Source organism: Lissotriton helveticus, chromosome 7 (assembly GCF_964261635.1).
Source record: "Lissotriton helveticus chromosome 7, aLisHel1.1, whole genome shotgun sequence".
NCBI lineage: Eukaryota > Metazoa > Chordata > Amphibia > Caudata > Salamandridae > Lissotriton > Lissotriton helveticus.
In genome coordinates, this window is record NC_136068.1 from 1,154,634,768 (window position 1) to 1,154,648,527 (window position 13,760).

Genomic DNA, 13,760 nt, shown 5'->3' on the forward strand with positions numbered 1-13,760 from the left:
AGGCTGCCTGGGTATTGTTCCATATTGTTCTGTTAATTTTACCATAAAAGGATTCATCACTGAGTTGATTAGTCCCTTCTTGGAGATAATCTTTTCTTTTCCAAAAGACTACGTTGCCGCCCTTATCGGCATTGCGTACTATAGTCTCTTTGTCATTTTTGATCTTCTTCATATGTTTATGGTACTGTAATGCCTTTTTATTCTTGTGGGTTGGTACTTTCTTAATGGTGGCTCTGTTAAGATTTTTTAAATCAGCGATGACCTGTTTTTGGAACATATCAATATTGTCTTTAAGCATGAGGGGATACAACTTAGAGGGTGGTTTAAAAGGTGTAACACAATGTGTTTTAGGTTGGTATTGAGCAACTGCAACTATTTCCCCAGATTGACTAGGTTCTTGCATCATTTCCAACAGTGTTTCCACCACCTCCTGTGAATTTTGATTTTGATTTTGACTGCTACTAATCATTTCAGAATGTGGGGTTTGAATGTTAATAATCTCTGATGTTTCCCCACTTGGTGCTATTTTAGATTGAACATGAAACTTTTGGATCTTGAGTTTTCTCATGTTTTGGTATACATCAACTCTAGATCTGGTGTAGTTGAATGTACTCTCAGGACAAAACGATAGCCCCAGAGCCAACAATTGGGTTTCTGCAGCATTGAGGGTCATGTCCGATAGATTAATAACGGTTTTAGCGCTACTCTCCCGGATGTCCAACGGTGTTATTTTTTCCAAACTTTCTTCTGTTGTTTTTTCTGTTGCTGCTTTTTGTTGGACACTCCTCCTTCTGCAGGCCTTTCTCCTCTCCCGCCTGCTTTTGTTCCTCCTCTGTTGTCGCCGGTTTGTGGCTTTCTCGGTCTTAATGATTGGAGGCGCTCCCAGCATAAAAAATCCACTTCTTCAGTGAGTAAGAACCAGCGTCCCTTAGTTGGCTTTGGGCTGCTCCGTGTGTCAGTCTCAGAGCCGCTTTCCACTGCAGAACTATCTTCTGATGCTGATGTCAGCTCAGACGGTTGATTTTCATTCACTGCCACCTGTTTGGATGCCCTGTTGTCTGCCTTCAATGCATCAAACTTGCGAGCGAATGTAAAAATTCTCCCCTGTTTATAGTCACAACGATCACGGTGGAATTTGTAAGTTTTGCGCTCTTTGATTATATCCTCTTCCTTCTTGAGGCGTTTTTTCATGTAATTTTTTAATTTTGAAATTTCCTCCTGCTGTTCCATTAAATCAAGTTCTTCGGTGAGGATTTCAATGTCTTCCGCTAATTTAGTACAGTCTTTTTCTGCATATTTCACCAGGATGAACAGTAATTTGCGCGAGGAATCTAAGTTTGTTTCTGCCCATTCGCACATCATTTCACGATCAGGCGCTTCATAGCTGGGGGCGATTAAAATTCTTAAACCGCGAGGTACGCGCCTCACCTCGATATACCGCTGCAAAGATTTAGCCTCCCACCACCTCTTCTGTTCTGTTCTCATAAGTTTTTCCAATTCCTTGCATTTTTCTTTAATCCCCGTATTGGTGTTGGTTACTGCTGCCTTCTGGGAAATGTAGTCCTTGTCTGGTGTTATTTCGTCATTAAACATTGCTGCTGCCGCCTCCTCCCTTTCTTTTCTGGCGTCTGCTACCGACATTTTGTCTGTATGTGCTGTGTATACCTCTCAATAAAGGTTACTGGCAAAATTTGGGCTCGATGAAGGAGTCTTCAAACAGCCTCACAAGCCGTTTTGGTGCCTCAAAATCGCCAGACGTGCTGATACCCCACACCCAACAGTGAGCCTCAATTCCTAAGACAAACGGACTCCTTTCCCTGTCGGTGCACCGGTATCGTGCAAGTTGAGTCCTCCGACACGCCTACCGCTTACCTCCGTGCTTCCGCCGGATCTGGAGTCATCAGCCCTATCCCTCTTCAGCTTCGTTGGGGGGCCTCGTATGCTGTAAATCCTTTCGGAATTGCTTTGGTACTCGTCGCCGAGCAGGAAACTCCTTTGCAGCAGGTGAGCCCGTTGCGTGGTGGGGTCCGTGAAAAGACAGGAGGAGTCAGAACCTATATATATATATATATATATATATATTCACTGAAAAAACCATAGGTTATAGACCATATATAGTTAGGAATTAGCATTTACAAAACCTTGAAAATTCACTGAAAAAACCATAGGTTATAGACCATATATAGTTAGGAATTAGCATTTAAAAAACCTTATTTTACTCACACAAAACCATTGAAATTCCATATATAGTTAGTTGCACTAACTATATATCGCGCACCCGCAATCCACTGCTGATGATGTCACATATTACATCATTCATGACATGGTCAGTGACATCACTGATGACATCATCTAGTGTCTGTGTGTTTTTGTAAAGTTTAAATACGTTTTACATATTGAAGAATGACTGGATGTATGGAAGACTGAGTGTGTGTGTGGCTGACTGGGAGGTGTGTGACTCTGTGCATATCAATGTGTACTTGTATCAGTGATTGTATAAGAGAGTAAGTATGTGTTAGTATATGTGTGAAAAGTATGGTGTTCTGTGTTTAACTATAGATGAGGAAATCGAAGTGTGATTGATTCTTCACAGGACTGACTAGGTGTATGAGTGCATATGATAGTGTTGTAATAATGAGTGGCTGTATGTATGAGTGATTGTATGGGTGAATGAGTGAATGTGTGTGTAGACGTAGGAATCAGTGAGTGCGTATGTAGTAACTGGTATTGGTGTGTCATGATGTCATCAGTGATGTCATTTGAGATGTCATCAGTGATGTCATTTCAGATGTCATTAGTGATGTCATCAGTGATGTCACTGAAGTATGGTGTTCTGTGTTTAACTGTATAGATGAAGAAATGGAAGTGTGATTGATTCTTTACAGGACTGACTTGGTGTGTGAGTAACTCCATGGATGAGTGGCAGTGTGTGACTGTCTGCATAGGTGTATGAGTGCATATGATAGTGTTGTAATAATAAGTGACTGTATGTATGAGTGATTGTATGGGTGAATGAGTGAATGTGTGTGTAGACGTAGGAATCAGTGAGTGCGTATGTAGTAACTGGTATTGGTGTGTCATGATGTCATCAGTGATGTCATTTGAGATGTCATCAGTGATGTCATCAGTGATGTCATTTGAGATGTCATCAGTGATGTCATCAGTGATGTCACTGACCATGTCATGAATGATGTAATATGTGACATCATCAGCAGTGGATTGCGGGTGCGCGATATATAGTTAGTGCAACTAACTATATATGGAATTTCAATGGTTTTGTGTGAGTAAAATAAGGTTTTTTAAATGCTAATTCCTAACTATATATGGTCTATAACCTATGGTTTTTTCAGTGAATTTTCAAGGTTTTGTAAATGCTAATTCCTAACTATATATGGTCTATAACCTATGGTTTTTTCAGTGAATTTCAATGGTTTTTTAATAGCAAATATCATAAGCTGTCGAATGTCAAGTACGTGGTAAGTAAAAACATTTTCGTGTTTATGCACACTGATCTGCTTTGAATGCTGCCCCCCACCCCTCATTTCTATTAGGAGTACTCTCTCTTTGCAGATAGTGAAGGGTAGTTAACGCAGCCCTTTGCCCCCTTTGTAATCCGTCGTGCCTGCTTCTCTCTCCATTTGATTGATTGTTCTCTTTGGTTCATTCTCTATTTACAAACAAGCACAGAGTCAAAATACTCTGTTTAGTCTTTGCAGATAGCGAAAAACCGTGTAAAAAAACAAAAGGAATCGAGCAAAATCAGTAGGCCACTAATGGGATCTCTTTTTGACCTCGCTAAAATAGAAACATTAGGAACAACCTGTTGAAAATAGCAATGCGTATGTACATAAGCGGCGTTCATTTGTGTTCACAGTACCCCTTGTTGATTGTTTGAATCGAGCATTGAATTGTTCGAAGTTGGTTCTCTTAAGGATCTTCTCTGCCTGCAAACGAGGAAGAATAGGAATATTCTCTCTCCCTTTGCAGATAGTGAAGGGTAGGTAACGCAAGCCTTTAACACGTCGTACCTATTTCATTCCTCATTGATTGATTGATTGTCCGAACATTGACTGTTTGGGAATTAGTTCTTTTTGGAGGTATTCCCTGTTTGCAAATAAACGTAGGAAAATCTTTGCAAGTAGTGAAAGGGTACGTAATGCGGACCTTTCTCCCCCGTTGTAATCTGTCATGCCTATCTACTCCCCACTGATTGATGCACCTGTTTCACCCGGACCATTTACTAGACATACGTCATCTGGCCCGACCAGAGAGCACCCCTAGTGAAAAGGACATATGCAATAATAACGAAGTGATCACTGTATCCTGTTAACAGAAACTTTAGCATGAAACAACCTGGAAAGAAAAGAATAGGAAAACGAAAATCAGTAGGCCACTGATGAACATGAACTTTTATTAAACAACGAACAAAGAAACGATAACATAACGTAATGATAAAACCTATTAATGTCCTAGAAACAAGAAAACGTTAAAATATGCCAGTGGTGAGAGACCAGAAAAACAGTAAGAGAAACCAAATCACCCCTCGCTGTCCCACCGCCTGCCACGCCAAAAAAATCGATAGACTAGGGAAAATGCAAGTCAGTAGAACATCCGCCCCCACTCTGGAAACTTCCAAGGTGGGGCAGGGTTCCGGCTACGCCCAGCCGGGAGCAGCCCATATAAGGCAGGTCCTGCTGCCACGCCTCGGCCAGGAGATCCTAACGTAGGGTGTAGCCGGAGGAGAGGCCGAGACCAACGGGACCCGGCCAGGGGATTGCCTTTACAACGCTGAACAGTTGCAGGGGGGGGGAATGTCTCCTCGACCCTCCCCTCTCTCTCCCAGTCCGGCCGCGGTGGCCCTTGAGAGTTGCAGGTAGTCCCGCCACATGCTCTTCCGGTCCGGCCACCAACGGTCGGGGGGCCGAGGCCGACGGAATCCGGCTGCAGCCGATAAACCAAGAAACCCGTTCATGGGGCCAGAGCCAGGGGCGTCCGGCCGACATCTACCGGAAGCCCGGCCCGAAGACGGACGGGACACTTCTTCTTTCTTGTATAATTGCTGCAACAACCCTGGGGGGGGATGTCTTGCACATGCCTCCGACCCCCCCCCCTCGTCCTCATCGCCTGGTCCGGCCATAACAAATCTCAAGCGAGACGCCGTGGGGTGCACTGGGAGGGAGAGACGGTGCGAACAGGCCTCTCCCGCCTCCCCAGTGGAGGCTTCCCAGCTGCACCCTCAGCGCTCCAGGCGCCCGGAAAAGAGTTCTTCCACTGTGGCCATGCTGCAACGTCTCGCCCGGCAGGGTGGAGCCCGTCCGCTCATTTGACCCCGCGATCGCCAGTAGCTACCGAACTCTCAAAATGGCGGTCGACCTGGCAAGAGCGGGCCCAGCATAAAGAAATGGCCCGGTCACTGGTTGACTCCACCACCGTAGTCCTCCACGACCTTGAAGATTCTAGAGGAGCCGCGGGAGTCTCCGACCCCCGATGGGGAATGACTGCCATGATCACCCGTGGAGTGACGAAACTGTATCCGTGGGACGTCGGCGCCAGCCTCACTTTGAATTACTAGAATCCTGCAGACCTCACTTCCGGTGAAAGCACAGGGTGACCCGGTAGGAAAAATTGTTGCACCCCCTCCCCTTTTTGACTGATAGTTCAAACCACCGATCCTTTCCTTTGCCCTTTTAACGGAACTTTGGACTGCCTCCCCCTCTTTTACATTTTCTAGAGAAAACAAAACATTAACCACTACATTAGCATAGCAGTTGACACCAGAACTGTTTTCAAATTGAAAACCAACAACATCTTCAACAGAATCCTTTTTGTTTCTGCTGTGACCCTGCTCCAGCACAGGCATTGTCCCCAGCAGTAATTCTGCAATGCCGGTAAGAATAGCTGTGGTGCCTACTGGACTCACTCACCCCCGCGGCGCCCCACGCCGTTATTTGCTGGGCGGCAACTTGCTAGACATCACTTTCGTGCCATCTAGATTTCAGCGCGTTCTGCTGCCTTGGAACTATTCGCACAACAGACCGCTACTGACAAGAATATTTCATTATTGGTGCTGTCAATTTCAATAAATCTATTGGATAATTCAAAAGAAATTGCCACGGTCTCTTCGTTGTTTAAATGTTTTTACTGTTTTTGTTTTGTTGTATATATTTATATGTTATTAAAGTTTTATATTCCTACTACTTTGTTGGAGTGCTATATATTTTTTATGTGACACATAATTGTAAAAACTTTGATGTACAAAGAGTCATTCCTGGAATCTTCCGCTTCAGGCTCGGTCCCCTCCCCAATCACAATACAGGATAGTTTTCAGATAGTAGGAACACGTGTGGTGTGACGGATCTCATCGGGTGTGGGCCTTGATCTACTATAACTCCTTTGAAGAGGGGTGATTCTTTACAGCTGGGGCCATAAACTACATCTGCAGGGCTAGCTGATAGCCTAGGACCGGCCTGGACAATCGGACACAGAGGAAGAGGAGTGTCAGAGGGTGCGGTAGTGAATAGGGCGAAAGGGAGGTGTCGGGCGGGCACAGTGTGATTCTCAGGGAAGAGCAGCGCAGATGGGGGGAGGTTTATTGCCCATGCATAAGACAGAGAGCGGGGGTGACCAGTGCCTGGGGAAGATGCTTGCGAGGGTGAGGAGCCATGCTACGAATCGACAGCGTGCAGAGAGTGGGTCTGGTCAAGACATCTAAAATGGCTGCCGTGCACGACAAAAGTGTGGCATTTCAAAAAAGGCAAGATGGCGCAGACAATGTTTTTCAACACTTCCTCATTTCCTTCGAATCGAACGTTAACAGACGTTGGGGCATATTACCAAAGTTAAGCGATATTTATCGCTAACGATGCTTACCAACGAATTTTTTACCGCTAAGCATCGTCAGAAATTATCGAAGATAAACCTTGCTATTATCAAGGTTTATCACAAATGCGATAATAAACGGCCGCAATGCATGAATATCGCTAAAAACTCAGCGATATTCATGCATTACCGAGCTAATGCTCTTAGCCATGTTATCCACCTCGCATTGGATAACATGGCTAAGAACTGCTCAGGGCAGGTGTTACTTTTTGGAGATATTCGCGCTTAGCGCGAATATCTCCAAAAGTTGGTAATAGGAGATAGATATCTTGCATGTTGTAATGCAAGTTATTGTGGTATATGGAACTCATACCATAATCTCTCAGGAAAGCAGAAACTGATCCTTTTGGGACCGCCTAAAAAGGCCTAGGGGGTGAGGAGTACTCTACTTTGCCCCCTTTTCACGTTCCGAACTATTTTATTTTACTCTCTTCTGTAATTACACAAAATACCAGCGATAAGATGCATCGGAGACACACAGTGAGAGAAAGGAGGCCGGAGATGAAGAAGACATGTCAAATACACATTGGAGATAATATAGTGGCAGAAGGGAAGTAAATATGAGTAAACTTACCATGTAACATAAAAATGTTGCACTCTATACTATAAGTCTCATTTTATACTACAATCACTTCGCTACAACCTCATAAATTAAAAATAAAAATGAATAATGTCTCAAACAATTTTTGATTTCTAAATATAAATTTATTCTTCAGAATTTTCTAAATTTGAAAGAACTAGTAACATGTCCTCATCAGCAATGTCCTCATTAAAAGTCTCCAATGATGATTCTTGTAACTCTATGGTCTCCAAACACTCGATAAATTCGCCATCAAGAGATTGATCAAAAAAATCATTCAAGTCATCTCCTCCTTGTGACAATATTTCATTATTGGTGCTGTCAATTTCAATCAATGTAGTGGAATCATTCAAGTCATCTCCTCGTGACAATATTTCATTATTGGTGCTCTCAATTTCAATCAATGTAGTGGAATCATTCAAGTCATCTCCTCCTTGTGACAATATTTCATTATTGGTGCTGTCCATTTCAATCAATCTAATGGAATCATACAAGCCATCTCCTCCTTGTGACAATATTTCATTATTGGTGCTCTCAATTTCAATCAATGTAGTGGAATCATTCAAGTCATCTCCTTGTGACAATATTTCATTCTTGGTGCTGTCCATTTCAATCAATCTAATGGAATCATACAAGTCATGTCCTCCTTGTGACAATATTTCATTATTGGTGCTCTCAATTTCAATCAATGTGTTGGACAATTCAAAAGAAATTGCCACGGTCTCTTCATTGTGAGCCATTTTATTTTGAAATTGCTTGCTGTAAATTGCAGAAAAAAATAATCACTTTCATTTATCGTTTTTAGTAATACATAATATAAAACTAACTTTATCAAGTATTTAGTATAACAGAAGGACTGCAAATAAATAACAGAAAACATTTTTCAAATTATCTTCAAGTGTACAACATAGTTCCCCTTACAAATTAACAACTCACCTTTTTAAAAGTAGCAGAAGTGTTAGTACTGTGTAAATCAAACACCAGAAATTCACCACCAAAAATTCCTCACAAATGTACCTCAGACAGTAGTATCACAAAATGGCTGTGGTTTCCTCTCATTTGACATATATACATAACCAATTAACTTTCATCACACACAAATACAAAACCAAAGTAACATTTTAATTGGTTCTAAATTTCAACACTTTCAAATGTGTTTTCCCCATGCAATTTTCCATAGGACATTTACATACGTCTACAGCCTGAATGGCTGAACGGAATTACACCAAACTTGGCAAAATGGTACATCAAACCTAAGAGGTCAGGAAGGATCTACTATGCCCCCTTATGGTCATTTCCCCCTTCGCTTTGGCCTCCTCTTGTCTCTCAATCCTACCGAGAGACAAGATGGCGGCCGCTACGGACTGTTTGGAATGTTGACAGACGCCGGAGAACCAATCAGCTTCGCAAAGCTCCGTAACGCGAAAAGTACGCGAAGCGGAGCGCTGTTACAGATATATATCTTTTTTTGAACGTTAATTTCTCAAAATCCACTGGAGCACATATATTGAGACCTAGCAAAGGCACATCGGGCTACCAGTCCCTAATATTTTACCAAGTTTCGTGCAAATCCATTCAGCCGTTCGATTATTATTATTATTATTTTTTTTTGCCCCGCGGGGCCCTTTTAAAACCTCCACATCAAACCTAGGGGGTCAGCGAGGATCTACTATTCCCCCTTATGGTCATTTGCCCCTTCGCTTTCGCCTCCTCTTGTCTCTCGATCCTACCGAGAGACAAGATGGCGGCCGCTACGGACTGTTTGGAATGTTGACAGACGCCGGAGAACCAATCAGCTTCGCTTCACAAAGCTCCGTTGCGCGAAAAGTACGCGTCCTGGGACGCTGCCCGGTCCGCTGTTACAGATATATATCTTTTTTTAAACGTTAATTTCTCAAAATCCACTGGAGCACATATATTGAGACCTACAAAAGGCACATCGGGCTACCAGTCCCTACAATTTTGCCAAGTTTCGTGCAAATCCATTCAGCCGTTCGGGCTAAAAGTGAGGCCAACCGCCCTATGGAAAACTCAATGTTAAAAACACGTTTTGGGACCCCCCTTTTTTCTCGGCCCCCCCTGGACCAACTCCCCCCAAATTTCCAGTGGCTGCTCAGAAACAAAATGTTCCATTTTCCAGAAAATTTCAGCCAATTCCGTCCACAAACGCCAAAGTTATTAGACATAGAATTTTCAAAAAACCCATAGAGAAAAAATCCTAACTATATATACCTACTGGCGACCGCCAGTAGGTAATATATATATATATATATATATATATATATATATATATATATATATATATATATATATATATATATATATATATATATATATATATATATATATACATATATATATATATCTAAATAGTTACATGGAAGTTATAGTTAGGCTCAGATTTTACTGGTACAAAACAAGTGAAGTTCAACAGTTACAGTTAGTTAACTATAACTAAAGCCCCACAATGCACTGCTTATGACCTCACATATTACATCACTAATGACATGGTTAGTGACATCAGTCATGACATCACTGATGCCCTCTCAAACACATCACTGATGGCATAGAGTCCCTTTTGAATGAAACTGGCAAACAATTTGTATAAAATGTGTGTAATGTTACAGTTTTCAGACTTCACAATTCGTGTTGTCTTAGCCTAATTCCTTATAACCCAACATTGAGAATACTAAGGGAAAGGCTTAACACAACTATTATTTCTATTTATGGAAATATTCGTAGCTAAAATAGTTTATCTTTCTTTTTCTTGCAACATTAAATCACAGTTCTGTTATAAACTGTTAAAATGGTCTTTTGCAATATGATCAAATGTACTAACGCAAAAAGCCATTCAAACTGCATGCTTTCTTTGTTATGCGGAATGGTCAGAAGAATTACTTTTTTTTTTGTCCTTGTTTTCACAGCTAATTTGCCTGACTGGCTACTCTGCATCTGCAGTGCTCCTGGTTTATGTGATTTCATTTGTATTTCGTAAAGGGCGAAATAACCCGGATTTCTGGGCCTGCATATTCCTGGTGGTAAGAAGAAATTTGCTTTCCCAAATATATTTACTACATAAAAGTCCATGCTGTAAAACTTGTGATAGGTCACTGGTTCACATAATTTCTGTGTAAATTGCAAGTCACCCGTTTAACTTCTAACAAAATTGGTTGATTGTTTTCTATACATTGCACATACGTCTTATTGTAAACATCAAATCACAATTTCTCATTCTAGTGAGCTAGATTGGTGAGCCTTTTTCATGTTCGCAAATGGGACAATTCTCCGAATCGGCCTGTTTGCGAATGGGAAAAAGCCTTTTGGGATGTATCATCCTAAAAGGCCATCTCATAATAGAGAATCACAAAATTTGCGATTGTCTATTTTACGAATGCAATTAAGGTGGTAATTCGCGATTTTCCAGAAAAAAACACATTTTTGCTTTTTTCAAAGTGCCATTTGCCACACATACATGCCCTTATGTGTGCAAAATGTGCACACTTGCATATTTCAGGGGAGCAACAGGGTGTTCTTTTGGCACCCTTGCAACCTTGAAATTGCATTCTCAATTTGCAATTCTCTAATTAGTAATCGCACATTGAGATTGTCTTCCCATTCATTCCTATGGGCCTCCTAGCTCTTAGGAATGAATGGGAGGGTATTCCTTAATTGCGAATCTCAATTTGCGATTTGCAAATAAGGAAAATGTAGGATTCGCAAAATGTTTTGCAAATCCTACATACATTGCATTTTGCGATTCTCTAATTGTGGTTCACTAAAAATTGCAATTTTAGAATGGCAAAACTCTTTTGATACATATGACCCCTAGCATTTATACTGTAGGGAGCCTTCTATGATCTGTAGTAAACAAATTCCTACCTAAAGATCCAGTGCCCTTTATGTAATGCATGCAATATGTGGTCTCCCCATCAGCAGAACACTAAAGAAAATTGAGAAAACTTAACATTATTTAAACATTTGGGCCCAAAAGGTATTGTTACTGTACTCACGATTGCACTACTCACTGCTGACACTAATCCTCAACCTAAATCCATGCCTCCAACCTCCGGGCTCATATGACCCTCAATTAATCATGCCTGCACGACCCTTACCTTACATTTGCTGCCCTTTCCACCACGTTGTCGTATTATTTTTTGGGATGCAATTCAGTACCTGGCTGAATTGATGTTTCTCAATGAAACTATAACTACCATGTTGTTTGCCTGGCTCTCACTGAACGTAGCTATTGTGAATACCAGATTCTAAATGTAGTTATTCACTGCAATTATGTAGCAACAGTTGGAAATACAAGTTGGTTCCCACTGTTGCTACATTATAAACTAATTTACAGCTTTCTTTGATAGGGCTCCCTGGGAGCCTGCCAGTGCAGCTCTTGCTCCCTACTCGAGTGGGAGCTTCTAGAAGGGAGGGGAGGGAAGGCACAGGGGGTGGCTAGTGTTGGTGACAGTAGACCAGGTATATTTATTTTACTACTCCTCTGCCCTTTTGTAACAGCAGAGTATGCATAGATGAGTGTGGGTATTCTACATAACTTATAATTATAGATGGATAAAATGTCAATAATGGAGATAATTTTCACCTGGTTGTTTAGAGTGACATCATAGACAACTTGAGCTTCATTCTATTTCTTTATTTGATGTCACTTAGAACTCTGTTGAAAAACATCTGGTATTCAATGTTCCCATGCATTTTCCATTGAAGCAGCATCAGTTATGATCTCGTACAGTAATCTAAAAACACTTTAACTGTAATCATTTAAAAAATTGCCCACACTTTAAAAAGAAACATGTCTTAATTTTAGATGTGAAAGCTATCCTTTCATCTCCAGAAGGACTAGTTTAGAAAGTTTATTGATCCAATACTCTGGGAAGGTGCATGTGAGAATATTGTTGTTCACATATAGCTTTTAAAATAAGTATAGTGTCTTCAACATCCTTTATAAAAATGTCCCATCTACAGCACATTTCCTAGTATTAACTACAAGTGAAAGCTATAGTTATACACTATATGTAGGATACAATATTTATGTCAGACTATATTTTGACAATGATATGCAGGTAGCACGTTTTTTATTTTTTAGAATCAGCTTTTCTCTCAGTCTTATTCATTTAGCCCCTAATCTCTGCCAACTGCCTTTTGAAAAATATCCACCATTTTATTTTATTATCAGTTTTATATAGTGCGAACTAGACTTACGAATGTGCTTTATGTAGGATCAAGGTGCATATATACATGCATAGGTATATGTATATGGTAGACCTGTCATCATTAGGGTGGTGTTACTCCAAGTTTTTGCATGCTTACCTCCACATTTTGCACTATCTTTTTGTTGGCCTTTGGAGTCAGAGCACTTTACCACCGCTAACCAGTGCTAAAGGGCATGTGCTTCTCCCTTAAACATGGTGACATTTGGTACACCTGATTTGCATATTTATTTACTTATAAGGCCCATGTAAAGTGGTATAATATATGTCCAGGGGCTGTAATATAAGTACTACCAGTGGGATTGCAACACTGATTGTGCCACCCGCACAAGTAAGCTTTCAAACCTATCTCAGGCCTACCTCTGCAGTGCCTGTTTGTGAATTTTACTGCCACTTCGACTAGTCATTCAAATCCAGTTGTCAATCCTTAAAGTCCTATTTTATTATACGTTGGTCACCCCTAAGGTGGGCCCTAGGCAGCTCTAAGGGCAAATTGCTGTGTAAGTAAAAGGAAGGACATGTACCCTTTAAGTTTTACATGTCTTGGTGAAGTGACAAACAGCTAAATCTGTTGGCTTCGCAGTAAAGATCCTTTGTTAAGCCTTAAACTCCTCGCTTATGACACATATATCACCGCTAAGGTAGCCCATCGGCCCAGGCACTGCGTAAGTAAAAGCTAGAACTGAAAGCGTGATTCGGAGTTGAGGTGCGTCCCCCACTTGCACTCAAAACACTGTGTTCAAATAACCACTGTCTTTGTCAATCAAGTTTGTTTCACAATTCAATTTATTAGTGTTATTCACCGATATTTATAATTGAAAATTCATAATTCCTTCATTATGATCATTGGTTTCTTATATTATTTTTCATTTCTATATTTGTATGTACAACTGCCCAATGCATTTCGGGCACTAGCCCTTCTTATGGAGCAAATGCACTGTTAGAATAGAGAAAACGTAAGGTCAGCACAACACTATAATAGCTTTCAATGTCATGTGCAAACAATCAAAAATCTGATTACAATGTGGTTTACAAGCAACTTGTACTAGGTAATTTATGCCATAACAGTGTGTTTG

General features: G+C 41.0%; 1 protein-coding gene across 1 annotated transcript in view; it reads left to right on the forward strand.

Moving 5' to 3' along the window:
- The window catches only part of LOC144770057 (ATP-binding cassette sub-family A member 10-like), a 1,719,125-nt gene that overhangs the window by 1,412,659 nt on the left and 292,706 nt on the right, over positions 1–13,760 (forward strand). Inside the window, exon 25 of the mRNA XM_078654288.1 lies at positions 10,384–10,497. Within this exon, the coding sequence (XP_078510414.1) occupies positions 10,384–10,497 (114 nt within the window). The remainder of the gene's footprint in view (positions 1–10,383; positions 10,498–13,760) is intronic.